Source organism: Camelus ferus, chromosome 6 (genome assembly GCF_009834535.1).
Source record: "Camelus ferus isolate YT-003-E chromosome 6, BCGSAC_Cfer_1.0, whole genome shotgun sequence".
In the NCBI taxonomy this organism is placed as follows: domain Eukaryota; kingdom Metazoa; phylum Chordata; class Mammalia; order Artiodactyla; family Camelidae; genus Camelus; species Camelus ferus.
The window spans coordinates 28612063-28632756 of record NC_045701.1 but is presented as its reverse complement, the minus strand read 5'-3'; the positions used below and the strand labels follow the sequence as shown (position 1 = coordinate 28632756).

The 20694-nt window shown below is 45.9% G+C and overlaps 1 protein-coding gene across 12 annotated transcripts in view; it reads right to left on the bottom strand.

Annotated features, from left to right (window-relative positions):
* RYR3 (ryanodine receptor 3) overlaps positions 1 to 20694 on the bottom strand; it is a 499181-nt gene that overhangs the window by 179812 nt on the left and 298675 nt on the right. For 11 of the 12 annotated variants that reach the window (XM_032481566.1, XM_032481567.1, XM_032481577.1 and 8 more), the window contains 8 exons: positions 19941 to 20024; positions 18141 to 18300; positions 16654 to 16801; positions 15575 to 15780; positions 14806 to 14980; positions 4046 to 4254; positions 2292 to 2467; positions 1383 to 1419 (listed from right to left, as the gene is read on the bottom strand). In XM_032481566.1, coding sequence (XP_032337457.1) covers positions 1383 to 1419; positions 2292 to 2467; positions 4046 to 4254; positions 14806 to 14980; positions 15575 to 15780; positions 16654 to 16801; positions 18141 to 18300; positions 19941 to 20024 — 1195 coding nt within the window. The remainder of the gene's footprint in view (positions 1 to 1382; positions 1420 to 2291; positions 2468 to 4045; positions 4255 to 14805; positions 14981 to 15574; positions 15781 to 16653; positions 16802 to 18140; positions 18301 to 19940; positions 20025 to 20694) is intronic. The other variant, XM_032481578.1, reaches the window with a different exon arrangement.

Sequence of the window (20694 nt, the reverse complement as noted above, 5' to 3'; positions counted from 1 at the left end):
AGAAGATGCTGCTGCTGGGATCAGGGGCAGCCACTCAGAACGGTCAGCACAGGACCCTAATGCTCTTCTGGGTACCAGGGCTGCTGGGCACCTGTTTGCCCTCAGAGAGAGAACAATTGGGGGTCACCAAACTCAGGCTACGCTTTCCACTTCTGCCGGGAAGTGAAGGTTGTTGTTGTTGTTGTTGTTATTGTTATTATTATTATTATTATTATCTCTAATAAAGTCTCAAAAAAGATGCTACAAAAGAAAAAGCCCACATTGTGGTCAAATGTGCTTTGTGTGGTCATCAGGCTGAATGACAGGCAGGGCTGAAAATTACCAGAGTTCTTGGCAGGCACTGTAACAATTTGTGAAGTGTATCGCTGTGTTATTATCGCAACTAAAGCACTGAGGTGAATGGCTGCTTCATCATTTCCTTTATGAAACTGAGCACATTTATTCTAAATGAAGCCCTATAATTTCTAGTCGGTCCTATTTTTTTGCTTGGAAGATAAAAGGGTCAGCCAGACAAGGCTGTACTCGAATGCTGGCACTGGCAGCTCTTAGGTGTGACCTTGGACAAGTCACCTGTCCTCTCTGTGCCTCCCAGTGCCTGGTACTGTCCATCTCCTGGGATTGTGGTGCAAAATAAGAGGCAAGGTGATACAACGTGCCCAGTGCCGTGCCCTGCACATAGTGAGTGTGGGATGTTCCCTGGCAAGAATCTCACTCCTGACAGGTAACCTATGAACATGGGATTGCAGGATAACTTTATAGAAGGGGTAACATGCAATTCTCCCAAAGGATGTTTGTTTGTTTTTTGTCTTTTGTTTTTTTCTGTCAGGTGTTAAAGAAGGATGAAAGAGAGAAAGTAAGAAAGAAATTAGGAAGTGTTGCTTTTAACTACTGCTTAGCTTACAGAGAAAGGACCAAAAGCAGCCCCCACCTTCTGGGCGGGCTCCCTGCTCCTTTTTCTCATTTGATTGCTTTCTACATTATTCTGGCACTGCTCAGAGAGATGGGAGAGTTGATTCATAGAAGTTTACACAAAAGAGCAAACAAAAAGATTAAATTAAGAGCAACCCTTTCCTCCCCCATCTGATGTTCATTTCAATCAGAAAGGCAGTGCTGGGTCCCTGGTGGCAAGCAGGCAACAAGTACACAATGCTGCCAAATTAGCTGCTCCAGGTAGAGCTCGGGTTTGCACTGAATAACTGTCTTTCTTTCCTCCACTTGAGAAATGCCATAGATGCGTTCTGAAAGCATCAAGATGGATATAAAAAGACAGAGTAATTGGCAATTAAAGAGGATATCTCGACAGATCTTTGCTGTAAAGGGCATATTACCAGGCACAGCAAAGAATCAAATCATGAAAACCATAACAGAGCACATTTACTTACTGTTGTTGTGTGAGAGAGTATTTCTTGCATCTGTTTCCTGGGGGGAAGATAATCCACATTTTAGTTCCTCAGCTGTACAGAGAATCCCACAATCTGACATGTAACTGATCTCTACTGAATGATGAAGGCGAGTTTAGGAAGCCGGCTACTTCCTATACGTGAGTGACCCCAACTGGACTTGTTCATTAGTAACCTGCTACCGCCAGGCAGGGCTGTGACTTTCAACTTTTGCCCTTTAGCCCAGATGGAAGTTAGAGCAAGGCAGAGGTTGGGGAGATTGTAATAATGTAGCCAGGGATTCCTCTGAATACACTATCCTGTTCTCAAGCAGGGTTGCTTGTTTAAAGCTTGGTAGATGATAAAGCTCTACAGGAAACCCGGGCAAGACATCCATCAATGATTAAAAACAGACATTAACAGAAAGAAAGACAGTAAGGAACATATTCTTTATCAAGAAAGAAGAAGTCACATTACTCATGAGTCAAACAGCTGCTGGGTTGGACACTGGCCATAGTTACACAGAGAAGGCAGTGTTTGCCAACAGAAGCTTCAAACTGCACAGAAAGGCAACAAATGCCCCGCTCTTGTGCACTTACATTCTTTTTCCTGCAGAAACATGAATTATAGGTTGCAAGGAGGCTAGGGACTCACAGAGCTCAGAAAGAGCAGAAACTTGTCCACCAGATGTGACCCAGATGGGTCCCCTAATTATACATCGTGCATGCACACACACACGTGCACAGGTGTGTACTCATGTGTACACATGTCCTCGTGTCTTTACCCGGCAGAAAGCAGAGGGTCCCCTACCCACAAAGCTCTAGTGGTGCTGACGTAGAGGAAGAAGCAGACAGACAGAAAGCCAGCAGCAGACATAGTGAGGCTCTCTGAGAGCTGGAGGCCCGCCCTCACCTTTTCTGGAAAGCCTCACTGTCCAGACAGGGGCTGTGACTGAAGGAAGAGTGGCACTCGACGGGCATGCTCAGGCGGCAGTAGATCATGGTGGCATTGCTGTTTTGGGTGCCGAACGTCTTGTGGGTCACCTTGAGACACGGAGGGCTGTCCATGGTGCCGTCGATCCTCACGACCTGGAAACACCACGATCCTCACCTGACACAGCTGAGCATCCGATCCTGATCCTGTCCCTCCTTCTCTCATGGACATTACCTATGTCAAGGCTATCTGTGCACTACAGAAGTTGTCATGAGTGATAACCAAACTGTTACACCCATCCTTACATGGACCCTGCCCTTTAAAAAGGAACACATCTGTCTCTGGCTGGGGAACCCAGGGATTTTAAAACATGCCCACTGGGTTTTCTGCAAGGGCAAGGGTGCCAGGCAGTGGGGTGATGCAGTGTGGTGTTCGATGAGACTGGCCTTTGGGTAGAGGGCAAGTGGCTGAAGAAGAAAATCTTTCCAAAGGCTTCCCTTGTCAGCGGGCATGAGAATATCTTACAGGAGAGGGTACCAGGAAGCCCAAAGCGCAAGAAGAGACATCAGCGTTTCCTTTGGCACTGACTCTCCTCCCAGCGCATTTCCCACCTCTACCACAGTCACAGCCTGAGCACAGAGGCTCCTGGAAATACTGGAGAAATTCTTAGCTCCAGGGCACAAGCAATGCAGTGGGCAGGGTTAGAAGAGGAAAGATTAACGCTGGATTTTTGCAGCATATGTTGGGGGGTATTTAAGGGGGCAGAGGAAGTCAACACTCACAATAATAGTTTTGTTATGATCTGAGCATGTCTCCCTGCAATTCAGAAAACAGTTCCTACACTGAGGTGCATGAGCGTGCTTGTGTATTTTTGTGCAGTTTGCAGATTTCCCTAAGTGGAGGGTCTCTAGACTCTATTGGTTTGTCACAGGGGTTCATGACTTTCAAAAGGTTTATGAGCCAGCTATCTAAAGTAAAGGTCAGGTAGGAACCAGAGAAATTGAAGTCTCTACTACTTAAGGGTGTGGGGTAAAGGGAAGGAGTGAGTCGATGCTGGTTGAATTCAGACTGGGAGGTGAGTGAGGGAGATTTACAGTCTAGTGGAAGCGAGCCATTGATCTAAGGCTTCAATGATTTGGAGCTGATCTGTCTGACCTCTCGTCAGCCCCATCCCACCCCTACGCCATGAGAGAAAAAAGGTGACTAGATGTAGAGCCAGAACCCGAACCAGACTGCTCTCCCTCTCTGCTCCCTGCACAAGGTGGGGAGCATCACAGACAACTACCACACCTGCGCTCGAAGAGCTGGAAATGGTTCTACAGCGATTCAACAGGCCTAAAAGACACGAGGCGCGAGCCCGGGAGGGTCGCACCTGGGACCCGTCATCCCGAGTGCAGGGGCTGAACTGTTTTAGGAAAGCAACATTTAAGGCCTCTGGTTACTGTTACTCTGACAATACCCGTTTAGGAATGTCTGGAGAAAACACAGTGGCCCAAAGGTTTGGGGATTGACCTGCAAGGTGGAATCTGCAAGGTGGTTATCACTTGTAAAATGCCACTGAGCTGCCCCAACTAAGGTGCCTGCAATGACAGCGCTGAGGGCCAGCGAGGAGGCGGCCGGGGTAGCCAGGGTGTGGACTTAGATAAGCACCACCTGGACACAGGACCATCAGCGTGAGCTTAGTGCTTTGGTTCCCCTGTCCTGCCAGGGCCACCTGCGACGTGGAACGTTACCTCTATCTGTGGATGGTCCTTTGGCACGTTGACAAATGTTGGGAGCCGCTTGCTGAACCACATGGCCACGTCTCGGTTCATGTTGACAGCAAAAGGCTCAAAGCCCTCTTGGAGGCCACACATGGTATAAAACTTGAAGGTGCTGGCATCTGTCCCGAGATTCATGCGCCCGATCTGAGAGAGTCCCAGGGAGCAGATGGGCACAAAGCCTGCAGGGTGGGGAGAGAACCCGGTCAGCCCAGGACCGTCCCAGGAAGCTGTGAGGAAGTGGACCCCGTGCTTCCTTAGCAGCTCTGGGATGCAGGAGGAAAGAGGACAGCATCCTTTGTCTCTCTTCCTGGCACATAAACTCCACAATAGGAGGCCACGTGGAGTCCAAACTGTAAACAAATTATCAGCTGGAAAAGCAAAACCGTAGGAGAAAAAGTGAAACCCTTTATCTGTGTCTTAGTTAAAATTGATATTAGATCCTGGGTAATTTTTATTTTATTTTTTTAATCTCTGGAGATACACTTATTTTTTTAATTGAGGTACAGCTGAGTTATAATATTAGTTCCAGGTGTACAACATAGTGATTCAATATTTTTACAGTGCATATTCCACTGACAGCTGTAATTCCCTGTGCTGTACAATATATCCTTGTTGCTTATCTATTTTATACATAGTAGCTCGTATCTCAATCTTGTACCCCTGTCTCATCCCCTTCCTTCTCCCCGCTGGTAACCACTAGCTTGTTGTCTATATCTGTGAGTCTGTTTCTGTTTTGCACATACACTCGTTTATTTTTTTAGATTCCACATATAAGTAATAACATAGAGTATGTCTTCCTCTGACTCTTTCATTAAGCACACTACTAGGTCCATCCACGGTGTAGCAAACGGCAGAATTTCGTTTTTTATAGCTGAATAATATTCCATTGTATATTTACACCACATTGTCTTTATCCATTCATCTGTTGATAGGCACTTAGGTTGCTTCCAGCTCTTAGGCCCCAGGTAATTTTAAATACTGCCCCAAACTAAACAACACAAGAAGCCTAAAGAATGACTTGATGCAAATGGCCTAACTTTTCTGGGTCTTAGCATCTTCCCCAGTGAAACGAGAGGTCTGATGGTTCTTGTCATTTTCAGAGCATGAGCGTAAGAAGTTTCGGATGCTGGCATGATGACTGCTTATTTACAAAATACAGTTTACAAACCCCACCCTGGTGCTATGATCCTCTCCTCAGTAGGAAGGTGAGATTTTTGAGCAGGCAGGAGCTGTAGAAAACTCTCCACTCCTACAGTTACCGTCCCTCCAAGCTCTCTTCTGTCCCCATCGTATTAAAACCTTGCAGTGCAGAACAGACCCAAAGTGGAAGTTCAAAGTGTCGGGCATTCTTGTTTGTGAGCTATTTATGAATTATAATTGTAGACCAACAAATCAGCCAAGCTGGGAAAGCACTAATTATTCCAGACTTGGGAAAATGTGAAAGGCAGGCAGCTGGAGGGCAGCTGAGGCTGTCAGGAGTGCCCAGCAAAGGAGGAAGGGCTTGGAGGCTGGTGGCTAAAGCAGGACTCGGAGCCCCCGCAAGGAAAACGGTGTCACTCCTGGTGTTTATTCAAGGGGAAATTTAAAGGCCAATCTGGGGAGAATGTATGTTCAAAAGTAAGTCAGTCTCTCATAGAGACGAAGACCAAAATGTACTCTTCCTGGAGGGAGTATTTATATACTGTTTTCTAAGCCACAAAGTTTCCATAGAAATAAGTCACATAAGTGAAAGGTACATCTCTTGCAAGCCGAGTTGGCTGCTTCCAGAAACTATGAACTCATTTAGGACACTATCTGATACCGTCTAATGCCATTTCTAAGGCAGAGGGCTACAGTGAGATCCCAGCGACGGAGGGGACGTCTGTACAGAGAGCCTCCTCTCAGAGCTGCCCGCGACTGGTGGCCTCGCCCCTCAGGCAGGTAGGTGGACCGGTCCATCACACAGGAACCAATTCGTTCACCATCCTGAGCACTGCTAGGCTTCTGGCATAGCACTCTGGGCTGTGACAGGCGAAACCGTCCCCTTTCATGGACAGAGATTTTTATAAATAAGGAATCTTTGGAAATCTGCCTCCAGTGTGGAATAAGGATTGCTTGTTGGCAGAATTTCTCGAGTCCCTACTGGGACAGAGGGCTCTGCTCTGTGCTATGAGAAGATGTGAAGGAAGGAGAAGAAACTGTCCTGATCACCAGAAGCGTATAGAAATGGGAAAGGCAAACAGGATGCGGCAAAGTGAATGGTGTGCGCTAAGACAGAACTTGGGTTTCCGAAGAGGAGGGTAATCCAACCCAGAAAAGTACCACCACAGCAGTTTGATCTTGGAGCCACGATTATGAAGCGTTCCAGCCCTAATGTCAGTAGGTAGGACATCTTAAGAAAGTCTCTCTTCTTTCTTCTTGAATATCTTGAATGATGAAGTAAGTGAGCAGCAGACTCAAAACCAACAAGGACTTTTGAATAATTCAGGTCATATGAATGACTTCCTAATGACAGATCCCCGCCCCCCAACCCCGGACAATGTAAGATACGTGCAGAAAGGAAAACAGGTCATATTTGCACAGCAATTTTTCCTAAGGAATTTGGGCAACCTCATGGCTCCTAAGCCAACAGCAGAGGGGACAGGATTTTGCTGAAGATAAAACTAAAGACTTGAGGAGCTAACAGACTTGACCAAGGTTATGAGAAGGGCAAGTGACAAAATGGGAAAAGATTCCACACCCTCTGACTCACGGACCAGCTGCCAGTCAGTGCGCAAGGGTTGGGGGAGTGAGGGCTACAGGAGACGAATGCCCCAGATTTAAACAGTGGTTCTGTCCTGGGGCCGAGGGCTGCACTCGTTACAGAGTGCAGTGCTGTGCCGTTGGGGCCTGCGTGAAAACAGGCTCAGGAACTAAAGTCGAGGATGTCAAAGCAATGGGAGGGAGAGAGTGTCAGGGACCTCCCGGGGGCTAAGCTGGAACAGCGGGGACAGCTCTGTCCAGCAGCAGAGGAGAAGCTACACCCAAGGCTTGAGCCAGAAGAGAGAAAACTCAGAAAAGACTGGGAACAAAGCTTAATCCTCATAACTCACCAGCCCTGTCTTTTGGGGAAGAATACTTGAAAACTGGATACCTGTAATCTGTTCCCCTCCCCGGGTGGAGAGGCTCCATCTAAGCTCTCCACTTCTAGAACTTTTTTACTTGCGACATTACAACCTCATGTAACTTTACCATTCTGCTTGATGGCCAGATAAGGGGGAACAATGATGATAAACCACACCAGCTAATATTTATCAAGTACTTTCTAGGTGTCAGGCCCTGGGCTCAGTGCTCTATAGATTTAGCTCATTATTACACCCAGTTTACAGACGAGGAAACTGAGGCCTAGCAAGTGGAATAATTTGCTTAAGGTCTGTCTTCTGGGAAGTATGCAGAGCCGGCAGGTGGACAATACTGCCAGAGGAACAGTCTAGAGCAAGCCGGGTGGGGGCAGGGGACCGAGGCCCAGAGGCCTGCTTTCTAATTCTTATCTCTGATGACTTGCTTTGTGATGAACTCTTCCTTCCCTTTTCAGATGATTTTCCTAAGTGTCGGGCAGTTGACCACTCTGCCTCTAGATCAGGCAGCTGGAGACCCAGGACCACAAAGCACTCCAGGCCCCTTAGAGGAGAAGGGCTGCCTGTCACAAGTAGCCACATGGCTCCTTGGAGTTGGTCTGGAAGGACAGATCCATCTGGAAAAGCTACACGGCATCACTGTGAACAATGACTCACACACAAGGATTTGCACTTAGTACACTGACTCAATTAACCCCTAGCTTCAGATGAGACCAGAGAAGAAGATGGAAAAACAAAGGGTAAAAGCAATACTCCCTCCCTACACGCACCTAAGGAGAGGGAAAGGAGCGGCAAGAACACACACACTGAAGTCCTGCAGAGAGGACCCCGGGTTCTGATAAGCCTTATGTGACAAAGCCTCACACAGTTTTGTGATTAGGAAGGGAGACAGCCAGGAGGTCACCTTTCTATAATTCAGGAGCTTGGAAAGAAACCAGTTACAGAAAACCCAAACCATGGATCTATTTTTCATCCAATTTGAACTGAATACAGATAGGAGAGCAAAATCACCACCAGCAAAGGAAGAACTGAGATCTTGCGGGGAAGTGGTGAGATGGCTGCCCAGACCATTCCTGGGTGCATCTCAGAGTCTCAATCCAGCAGCTCATGTTTTCCCCAATAATCTGAATTTTCTAAGCCTCATAAAGATGGAGTTCAGGGGCAGCACTGAGATGGTCACAAGCCTTGGAGGAAACACAGGAAACTAGAGGCCACGTTCCCTGCCCCAGCCACTTTCTGAAGCATAGTACCCATCCAGAGAGAGGATGACAGGGCGACCCTCAGTAGCAGCGCGTTTGTGTGCAGATGGCAGTGACACTGCCTGCAAGTAAGTTTCATCTGCTGCCTATGGAAGAGCCGCCAGCAGAGCTGGGCTGTCTGTCGAACACTGACAGGTCAACAGCAGGACAGCCTCTCAGGCTGCCCCTGCAGACATCGAAGCTGGAGCAGGGTGGCATGTGCCCCAGGGGAGTGCCTGTCAGAGAGCAGCACAGGACACTAGCCCTAAAGCCTCTTCCAGACATCGTGCTCTGTTTGGCAGGATGTTCAGGATTTTAGCTGCCTTTCCTTCAAATGGAATAAAAGAGAAGACTAATAGCAAAGGTTTCACGGTGGAAGCTTCTGAGCTTCCAGATGCCTTTTAGTGACAACACTGAGAGCTGCGATGGTCCAGGCTAGGGAACAAGGGAGGGAACAATGATTAGGAAAATTCTAATAAGGCTGATAAGAGTATATTATCCATGATGCAGAAGAGGATGGAGATGACAACTTATCAGTAACCCAGAGGGAAAAACCAGCCACAAACTGCACTGCCTGCCCTCATCCCTTCCCCTCAAGGGCTAAAAACTTTGTACAGCACAACTCCACTGGGATAAATGGCCTGAATCAAGGCTGGTGACCAGAACACAGACACATAGGAGATTCTGCTTCATGAGGGTCTACAATGCTCAAAATGTTTTATTTTCAACAGATGCTTTTCCTAACAGCTCAAGGCAAGACTCACGCCTCTTTCCACTTTAAGCAGAGAACAGAGATGCTGTACGGTTTCTGCAGGCCTCTGGGCTGTTGTCATCAAAGAATGGCACACTGACTCCCTTTCAACTGCCCTTCCCCCGACTCCTGAGCCACCACAGAACTGAAAGGGCTTCCCAATTATCTTGTCTCTGTGTTATTGAAGTGTGCTATAATACTGCAGTACAATGTGTTAACGTAATACAGTACAATTCTATTATAAAACAGATTCCTAATAATAGACTTCTTCATTCTGAAGGTCAAATCATGTTTCTGTACAGCAAAAGGTCTATGAGGTATCTCTTTCATTATGACACAGATGATCTCTAAAAGCAGAGTTCTCCCAAAACGTCTCTCTTCTTCATAGTATCTTCTGCTTGAAACTTACCATAGCCCCCTGTCATAGGGAGTGAAGTCCAAGGGTGCAGGGCCCAGATTAGACAGTAAAGTTTCTTGAATAAAAAGATCAAGTCTTGGTATACAAGGATATACCCTACACTTTCTCTTTCCAGCTTCATCTTCTATAAATTCCATATACAACTCTTCCCAAATATATCATCACTCTTTCCTGTAGTTTCCTGATTCCACCCTATTACTCTACCTACGTCTGCTGAGAAACACCCTTCTCCTTAGAGGTAGAAAGCTCATGTTCTTTATTTAAGCCTCCATTTCAATCCCATTCTCAGAGATTTTTCAACCTGTACTGGTCATTTGCCATTTCTAACCTACTGCTCTGCACTGTCAGTTACCTTTCTGTATTTTCCACTTCCTTATTTTTACAACTAGAAAATGAGCTTCTCAAAACTGCTACTACTTACATTTGTGTATACTTTAGATCACTGCTTTAAAGTGCACGTGAACCACTGGACTATCTTGTTGGAATGCAGCTTGCAATTCCATAGGACTGGAGCGGGGTGTGAGACTCTGCATTTATAACAAGCAGACCACACTTTGAGTAGCAAGGCTTTGGACTTTACAAAGTTCTTAGAACTCTGCACAAAGACAAGATTCTTACTTCCTCCTTATGTGGAGCCAAAGTCTCATGGATAAGTAACCTCCCGCAGTCCACACAGAGGAAAGCCATGACAAGGTTGCTGGTCTTTGAACTCTTTCTACTCCAGGGAGCTACTTTCCTTGGGGTGAGCCTGAATCCACTAGTCCTTTGTTTTCCTCTAGCCTCATGGAGAGAGCACTGCCTGTGGTGGGTACTTGGTAAGTACTTATTTCCAAAGAGCAGTGCTAGAAAATGGCTCTTCTGTACTGCCCTCAGGTCCACCTGCATGGTTTCCTCCCCTCTGCCTCTGAACCAGCACATAAGCCAGTCTTTCTGCTGCCTTAAAAGACACATTAGACGAGATGGACTTCAGTGATATTTACAGAGCAGTCCATCTGAAAGCAGCAGAATACACATTCTTTTCAAGTGCACGTGGAACATTCTCCAGGATAGATCACATTCTGGGCCACAAAGCAAGTTTTGGTAAATTTAAGAAAACTGAAATCATATCAAGAATCTTTTCTGACCACCATACTATGAGATTAGAAATCAACTACAAGAAAAAAACTGTAAAAAATACAAGCATGTGGAGGCTAAACAATATGCTACTAAACAACTAATGGATCACTGAAGAAATTAAGGAGGAAACAAAAAAATACCTAGAGACAAATGAAAATGAAAACATGATGATCCAAAACCTATGGGATGCAGCAAAAGCAGTTCTAAGAGGGAAGTTTATAGCGATACAAGCTTACCTCAGGATATAAACAGAAAACCTCAAATAAACAGTCTACCCTTACACCTAAAGCAACTAGAGAAAGAAGAACAAACCCAGTTAGTAGAAGGAAAGAAATCAAAGATCAGAGCAGAAATAAATCAAATAGAGATTAAAAAAAAATAGAAAAGATCAATGAAACTAAAAGCTGGTTCTTTGAAACAATAAACAAAATTGATAAATGTTTAGCTGGACTCTTGAAGAAAAAAAGGGAGAGGGCTCAAAACAATAAAATCAGAAAGAAAAAGGAGAAGTTACCACTAACACCACAGAAATATGAAGGACCATAAGAGACTCCTACAAGCAACCATACACGAATAAAAATGGACAACCTAGAAGAAATGGACATGTTCTTAGAAAGGTACAATCTCCCAAAACTGAACCAGGAAGAAATAAAAAATTTGAACAGACCAATTGCCAGTACTTAAATTGAATCAGTAATTAAAAAACTCCCAACAAACAAAAGTCCAGACCAGATGGTTTCACCAGGTGAATTCTACCAAACACTTAGAGAAGAGTTAACGCCTATCCTTCTAAAACTGTTGTCCCAAATTGCAGAGGAACGAATACTTCTGAACTCATTCTATGAGGCCACCATCACCAGACAAAGATATCACAAAAAAGGGAAATTACAAGCCAATATCACTGATGACCATAGATGCAAAAGTACTCAACAAAATACTAGCAAACCGAATCCAACAATACATTAAAAGGATCATACAACATGATCAAGTGGGATTTATCCCAGAAAAGGCAAGGATTTTTCACTATCTGCAAATCAGTGTGATACACTACACTAATAAACTGAAGAATAAAAACTATATGATCATTTCAATAGATACAGAAAAAGCTTTTGATAAAATTCATTCATTTATGATAAAAACTCTCCAGAATATGGGCATAGAGAAATCATACCTCAACAAAATACAGGCCATATATGACAAACACACAGCCTCTATCATAGTCAATGGGGAAAAGTTGAAAGGTTTTCAGGAACAAGACAAGGATGTTCACTCTCACCACTTTTATTCAACATTGTTTTGGAAGTCCTAGCCATAGCAATCAGAGAAGAAAAAGAAATAAAAGCAATCCAAGTTGGAAAAGAAGTAAAACTGTCACTGTTTGTAGATAACATGATACTATATGTAGAAAATCCTAAAGATGCTACCAGAAAACTACTAGCCTCGTCAATGAATTTGGTAAAGCTGCAAGATACAAAATTTATATACAGAAATCTGATGGATTTCTATACACTAACAATGAAATATCAGAACGTGAAATAAAGGAAATAATCCCATTTACCATTGCATCAAAAAGAATAAAATACCTAGGAACAAACCTACCTAGGGAGGCAAAAGACCTGTATGTACTTCAAAAATTGTAAGACACTGATGAAAGAAGTTGAAGATGACATAAACATATGGAAAGTTCTTGGATTCTAAATAAATGGGACCTAATTAAATTAAAAATCTCTTGCACAGCAAAGGAAACCATAAACAAAATGAAAAGACAACCTATGAACTGGGAGAAAATATTTGCAAATGATGTGACCGACAAGAGATTAATTTCCAAACAGCTCATACAGCTCAATATAAAAACAAACAACTCATTCAAAAAATGAACTGATGATCTAAAGAGACACTTCTCCAAAGAAGACATACAGTTGGCCAATAGGCACAGTGAAAAGATGCTCAATAGTACTAATTATTAAAGAAATGAAAATCAAAATTACAATAAGGTATCACATCACACTGGTCAGAATGGCCATCATCAAAAAGACTACAAATAATAAACTGCTGGAGAGGGTGTGGAGAAAAGGGAGCCCTTCTACACTGTTGGTGGGAATGTAAACTGGTACAGCCCAATGGAGAACATGGAGTTCCTTTAAAAAACTAAAAATAGAGTCATCACATGGTCCAGCAATCCCACTCCTGGGCATATATCCAGCAAAAACACTAATTTGAAAAGATACATGCACCCCATGTTCATAGCAGCACTATTTACAATAGTGAAGACATGGAAGCAACCTAAATGTCCATCAAAAGATGAATGGATAAAGATGTGGTATGTACACATGCACACGCACACACACACACACACACACACACACACACACAATGGAATATTACTCAGCCATAATAAAGAACGAAATAATACCATTTACAGCAACAATAGATGGACCTAAAAATTATTGTACTAAGTAAGTCAGACAGAGGAAAACAAGTATCATATGATATCACTTATATGTGGAATCTAAACTAATGATACAAATGAACTTATTTACAACACAAAAATAGACTCACAGACATAGAAAACAAATTTATGGTTACCAAAAGGGAAAGGAGGGGGAGTACAAATTAGGAGTTTGGTATTAACATATACACAGTACTATATACAAAATATAAAACCAACAGGGACCTACTATATAGCACAGGGAACTATACTTGGTATCTTGCAATAACCTATAATGGAAAAGAATTTGAAAAATAATATATACATGTATATGTATAACTGAATCACTATGCTGTACACCTGAAACTAACACAACATTGCAAATCAACTGTACTTCAATTTAAAAAAAGGCACAGTTGGGTATGCATGCTGCAGATAATAGGTGTCTGTGGAAAGTGTGAATGTGATTTACAAAGCTAAAACACTTTGTAAGTAAAGAATATTTTATATGGATTAATAATATATACTTCTGTATTTCTTCTGCTCTTGCTTACGCAGTTTTATCCTTTTTAACTTCTTAGGGTAGGGACTGTTTCTTTTTGTGATGTCTCAGAAACGTAGAGCTCCAGGCACCCTCAATCATTTACAGAGGAGGAAATGAGATACAAAGAGGTATAAAGTCAACCCAAGATGTCACAGGTGGGGATGGGCAGAAGCAGGACAGGAACCCAGGTCACCTGCCCCCGAGCAGCCTCTTTTCCTCTCAAGCACTCTGCCTCCTCCTCATCTGTACTGAAGCAGTAAAGAGTGGCAAGGCACCAAGCCCAGGGACGTGAACACAGCGGGTATTAAGTCACTGCCATAGAATTTTATATCCGAGAAGGATGTTGGCACTCATGCAGTCTATCATCTTATTTTCTGGTACAGATGAAAAAGGCAAAGCCCAGAGAAGTCAAGCCAAGACTCTGTGGGAGCCACACAGCTTGCCAGGAGCAAGTCAGCCAACTCGCAGTCCAGTGCTCCTTCTCTTGGAGCCAACAACCTTGTGAACATAACGTAGTTATGTAGATGGGACACAAGCAGCACCCACTGCTCCTCTGTGCAGCTGGAAGCACTGCCTGACAGCGGTCCATTCGTGGCCATTACAACTGCAGTTGTGCTTATTTCACAGCAGTGTTTGAATTTCAAAATAAATTCTATTTCATTTAAGGAAACAGCTAAGTCAAACTTTTGTGTTTCAATGATTCTCATCAAAGCATCAAGTTCAACTACACAAACATTCAGACTGACAATTCAAATCAGAAGAGGATAATTCTTTTTCACTGATTTTTCTCTCCTGCGGGGGACATTAGTCCATATGCAATTAGCATTTCCTTTGTGATACCGGGAAACCTGGGGAATCTTAACATGCTGAGGCGCAGGGCAGGGAATCAGAGGAGAGCTTCTTGTTCAGCCTCTCTGCAAGTTCAGACTTACATTTACACTATGCATACCAACTGTCACCATTATTTGTCTTGATTCTTCAAAAATGATGGTTTAAGGGATTGTTTTCACCACCAGAGTTTCAAATATGCCAAGGCCGGTGTGCCCTGAGCGAGGAGGTGGAAGAGCTCACTCTGCACCCTGGATTTTCCTTTATCCCATGGAGGTGTGGGGCAGGGAGGGAGGACGCTGGTAGACTTACCGTTGTGAATCTCATAGTCAGCGAAGGCAAGTTCAGAGCCTTTGTTGGTGATCAGCAGCTCCCCGTTCAGTGTGAAGATCATTGAAGCATCATCCAGGTTAATCATACATCCAACCACGTCTCCTGGCTGCCAGGTCCGTCCAAAATACCCACTCCCTTGATGCCAGCGCTGGCCCTAGAAAACAAGACCCCAGGACTTAGAGAAATGGAAGTCCTGGAGCCCCCTGTGCAGCTGGAGAGATGGCCACAAGAGTGACTGCTCCTAACTGGCAGTGGCACCTGGTCTCTACAAGGCACTGACCTTCTACCAAGGGCAGCTCACAGGGAGAACTGGTCTACCTACAGATGCATGAAACCAAGATGTACAAAGCTTATCGGAGAAGGTGGCCCGAGCCTCCCAATGCCTTGTCATCTATGAAAACAAGCAGAACTCCCTCTAATACAAAGTGGTAAGATTCCCCCACATACTGGCTGCACAGGGTCCTGTGAGCCTCCTCTGCAGAGGGGGCCGTGGGCTCAGGGGCAAGGCAGACATGGAGGAGATTAGAGAAAGGACTGGAGTGTGCAGTCTGCCCTTCTCCAGAACAAAGAGCAAAGTGACAATCACTACGTGATGATCAGTCAAAGGTCTACATCAGCCAGTGTGGTGGCTCCTCACTTTTGAAGCCAGAGATCCAGAGACTCAGAACTTCTAACTTCTGAGGCCATTATTTTCTTCTGGGAGAAGAAAAACTTGGACTGAGGACGTGTGGACACTAGCCAGACTCACCCTGCTGCCTTCAAACACAAAGGCTTGGTCATCGGCCCCCAGCTCAACGTCCGGCCGACAGCCTGGCCTGGCCCAGCCGACGCGCATGTCTCCTCCGGTCACCACCTCAAACTCAAAATACCACTTTCCAGATCTCACGGCATATGACCGCTCTACTCGGAAAAACCGGATCTTGTCTATGCTGACTTTCTCCACAGCTGGGTCTGCTATTGAGAAGGATAGGGTAGAGGGTGCAGGAGGGAAAGAACAGAACACAGGCTTTGAATAACTAGGTAGCATTTCTCAAAAGACTTTCAACAACAAAGACTGATGGGAGATCTTCTAGTATCCAGTGAAGCATTCTGCTCATCACAGAATCACCATCCCTATCACCGTCATATCATAGCACCAACACGAGCTGCCACTCACTGAGTGACTGCCTTGTAGTAGGAACTAAACCCCATTTTTTGCTCACAATAATCCTATCAAGTCAATGTTACTGTCTTCATTTTACAGGTGAAGAAACTGAGGCTCAGAGAGGTTCACCTGTTCAAGGTCACAGAGCCCAAGAACTGAGGAGAGTAAGGATTTGAACCCAGCTCTGTCTCACTCCAGATCCATCCCCTTAACCCCTTTTTACTGTCCCACTGGCCTGGGGTATGACACGACAGTGATATGTTAAATCATCACAAGCTGGTGAGTTTAATCTGTGCTAGAACTCAAGTTAGAGATGATATTACCTAACCCTAAAGGAAGCTGGTACTCACATGTTTGGAAGATAAAAGAAACAAAGGTGACTTGGTTTTGTGACCAAATATTCTGAAAAGCTCAGCTATGCTGGAGGACAACCTACTCCCTGTGGGACTGGGTCACAGAAGTTGCTCATTATAGAAACATCTGTCAACGGGACATTGCTTTATTATCAACACGGTCTCCCTCCACCCACTTCTTAAAATACACCATTGAGTTCAGTGCCCTTCAGCACCTACATCACTTCTAATAGTGCAAGTTAGACCTACTGAAAACCAGCATCCACCCCCCCCCCAGAAGAAGACTTCCTTAGTAAACTGGGGACAGAATGAACAGTCTCCCCTCATTACCCAGTTCTTGGTCTGATGGCTCAATGTTATAGCCATAACCGACAAACGTCCGAACAGCTTCACGAAGGCTATCTCTGTTGGACTTCTTGGTACGCTCATCCAGTAGCGCGTATGGTACCAGCCGGGGGTTTCTTTTGTTCTTTAAATCCTATGCAGAGCCAGAGAAAAGAGGGGCTGAGAAAATACATTTCATCCTTGCACACAGCCTCTCCCAGCCACAGTTTCCCAGCAATCGTCCCGGCTTCCCCATAAGTCTGCTAGGTCATTTCCCAATGTACATATCTCCCACTTCTCTTCAGGATTAAATGAGTAGAAGTGGAAAATCTTTACTAATGTTCAAAGCTAGTATTCAAACCCCACATTTTAATAATGCCAGCCTGTGAATAAATGAAATGAATGTCATGAAACTGGCGAGAAACCTGCATTCCCCAGGCAAGGCGGACGGGGGTTTGTGTAACTATTCCCCTATGAAAGATCATGCCGTGATTTAAACTGTCAGGGCTTCCTCACAGCGGCCTCTTAACAGGGAGACATCTCTGCCTACAGAGAAGCATCTGAAAACATGGCAGGGCTGCAGTGGGTCCGTTTCATTGTAGCAGGCACCTATCTGTCTTAGAGTCCTCCTCGCTTCCTTCGTGGGGGCTAAGAAGACAGTGACAATGGCAGTGAGAAGCCATCATAACCTAACATGCTGTTGTGAGCCCCATATGCCCTTCCCCACCACAGTTTCCCTAGCTGTGGTCTTTTGGTTCCAGACACATGCAGGTTTGGAGGCTTCGGTATGAATGAACACATGTGCACACAGCTGCCCCTGAACTTCCCTGATGCTGACCCTGGGACTTACTGAGAAGAGTTCCCAAGTGAGAGGTGTGCCAGATGCTTTGTGGCCGAACCCTGGTTCTAAACTCCGTCTACTTCCTTGCTGGGCTCCTGGCTCTCAGGTTGCGTCTGGACAAGCCAACAACTGCCCTGGGGACTGAAGTAAGGGGCACAGGCTTCTTGGCAGGCTGGTCTGCCCCTTCCCTGGACTAGCTTCCCCACCTTCCCCTCAGTGTAGATATTTGGGGCCATCCCAGAAACACTGCTGTGCTGTGATGCTGCTTATGTGGGCCTCACCTTGGCCTTGGAGAGTGCATGAAAGCTCAGCTCTCTGTGGTGCAGGTAGCAAGACGGGGAATGAGGGACAAAGCAGCCAGTGGGCATATAAACAGGGCAACGTGGTCAGCACTGGCCCAGACCAACAAAGAAGGGTGAGTCTCTCCACTGTCGCAAAACTCCAGTTGTGCCTGGAGTTAACGTCAACGTGACCATTACAGATTCCATCCAGTCCCATGATGCTATAAATAATGAGTGCTGCTGAGGCATGAGGAACAGAGTGCAAGGGCAACCTCCATCTCCCAATCTAACACCCACCAAAGCAAAATGGCATTTTGATGGATGGTCCCATCTCCTGGTGTCTCCAGCAGGCCTGGCCCAGCGCTGCTCACCTGTTGAATGCCATAGGTCCATCCCTGTTTTAGCCTGTCTTTTGCCCAAACGTTGTGTGCATTTTCTGCAAGCTTATCCACTAGAATTTCTTGAGGAGGTAGCAGCTTCACATCAGACAAATCCAAAGGGGCAGGCTTATAGCCGTTGGACATCATGTAGCTGCAAGTAAATGGAAGACATATATTTTGAACAGAACTGTATGACTCCCTCATTTCAGATTTTAGATCAATAGCACAGGGTCAGAACACAATGAAAATGAGGCTACAGTCACAGGGTCTACCTTTGGCAGAATGGGTAACTCAGCTTCATTTCAGGTCTTTAGATGAAACTCCTAACCCCGCATCCTTTTTGCCAGTATGTGTCACAGACTCAAAGGCAACTGTTTGAGAAGCGGGTGGTCTGTGCAAATCCACTCTTACTTCTAAGAAAGCTACTGCGTGCCCTACAAACTATGGGCACACTCAGTGTGATGCAACATTACCCAGAACTACTTTGTTTCACGCCAAAGACATAAAAGGTTATGACCCCAATGGCAAGGACGGGACCTTGAGCCAAATCGTTTCTTATATAAATCAGCAGGGAATGATCACTCAGTCTTAGAAAACTAATCCTTTTCTTTGAGAATTAAAAAAAATCATAGCATCAGAGCATTTGTGAGCTTGAAGTGACCTTCACAGTTTGCTGTCCAGTCTAGGAGTCACAGCTGCAAATGACTGCAAGTTGATAGATAAGCTGATAGGTAATGTGAAGATGGGAAAAGCCCAGTGTGAGTCCAGGCACATGCACTGTGAGTGGAGAGGAGCAGGGTCCAGCATGGAGTGACTCACAGGACAGCGGCTGATCACAGACACGTGGGAACGTGAGTACAGAGGCACCCGTCGCCCCAAGGCCACCGACTGCCCAGATCAAGGCCAGAAACAAAATGTGGTGACTAGTAGACCAGCGCTGCTCAGTCTCCCTAGGAACCTCCGGGCAGCACGAGATGCAGGGTCTACCGCAGGCCTGATGCTGCCCCTGGTCCACCTTCCCAGGATGCCTGATCTTGGGCAGAGCCCACATGTGTTGATGGCTGAGCACTGACCCCAGCAGCCTCGGCCAACAGGCTGCTCTTCACCTGCTGCCTCTCAGATGTGCAGTTCTTGGCACTGAGAGTTGCCTCTGAGAGTGGAGCCTGGCAGCTCGGGAATTTCACAGGGAAGAAGCGGGGAGATACGCACTTGATTAGAGCTGGCACTGCCTGGGCTCAGAAGGAGTGATGACACATGCGCATGATGCGTGTGCACCCATGGCCGGCACACGGGAGGGCGAGCAGGCGAGCCCGTGGCCGCGCATCTGAATGTGTGAGAACACGTGACTCTCTAAACGTACGAGCGGGAGGGAGAGTAGGACACATGCAGATTTAGGGGCCAAATTAAATCTTGGCAGAGACACCCATTTCCACAAGGGATTTACAAGGCTGGCCCAGCGCCAGAGGAGTGAGTCTGTGCTGTGGCTCCTGAGCCAGCTGCTATGCTTGCAGATCAAGACAGCGTACCCATCTGAGTGCCGCAGCTCCTGGCTCAAAACTAACGACAGTAGCGTAGGTCCAGGCAGGAGGAGCAAAAAGGGGAAAGCCAGGAAGCACGGTCCTTCTGTCTGTCTAGGGGGTTCAGGGCAGCCTGAGTACCTGGAGGAGTCCTGAGCTGGTGCGAGAAGGATCTGGGGCCGTCACCTGCCTCTGGGCACGGGCCTCCTGTCCTCCCAGTTTAAAAATTCAGACTGAAGCATTAAAGGCGCCAACTATTAAAAAAATCACCTACTTTTTGGGCAATTTGACCTTCTTTAGATCCTCTTCGGCAGCCGGGTTAACGTGAGCGATGTGACACCCCAGGGCCAGGAGGGTCCTGTGACATAACAGAGAGAGGAGACGAGGGTCACCGGCAGATAAAGGACAGCAAGAGCCCTGGCCTGCATCTGAACTGACCGTTACAACAGAACTTCATTTACAAAAACAGGTGGCTGGTCGGGCTAGCCTGTGGGCCTTGGGCGGCCGACTCCCGGTTGAGACGCTAGCAGGCACGGGAGCACCACAGAACAGAGGCTCGTTGACAGCCCCTCTGGGAAACATCTTCCAGTTTCCCTATTTGCATTATGACTGCATCCTGCGTCTCTGATTCCAGGGAACAGCAAACCCACAGGTCGGCCAGTATTCACTGTGTGCTCCCCGCACAGTGTGCGTTGAGCTGCGCTGGACGCCATGAGGTGCCAAAGCTGTATCCTGTCCTAAGAAGTACGGTGCGACCGGGGACATCACATGTGGGAGCCCATGAGACAAGGCACCACGCCAGAGCACCGCTGTGCCAGTACAGCCAGGGCTAAAAAGTTCTGCACCGACAATGAGAGAACAGAGAAACAGAAGCCAGGGAGGACCGGTAACGAGCACAGAGTGAATTCAAGGCGGGGGATATAAACTGAGGTCTGAGTTGGGGTTTTCACCATGGGTAGGATCACAAAGCAGCTCCAAGTTATTTTTAAATTGAATTTTAGTGAACTAAAACACATTTTCCCTTTGGT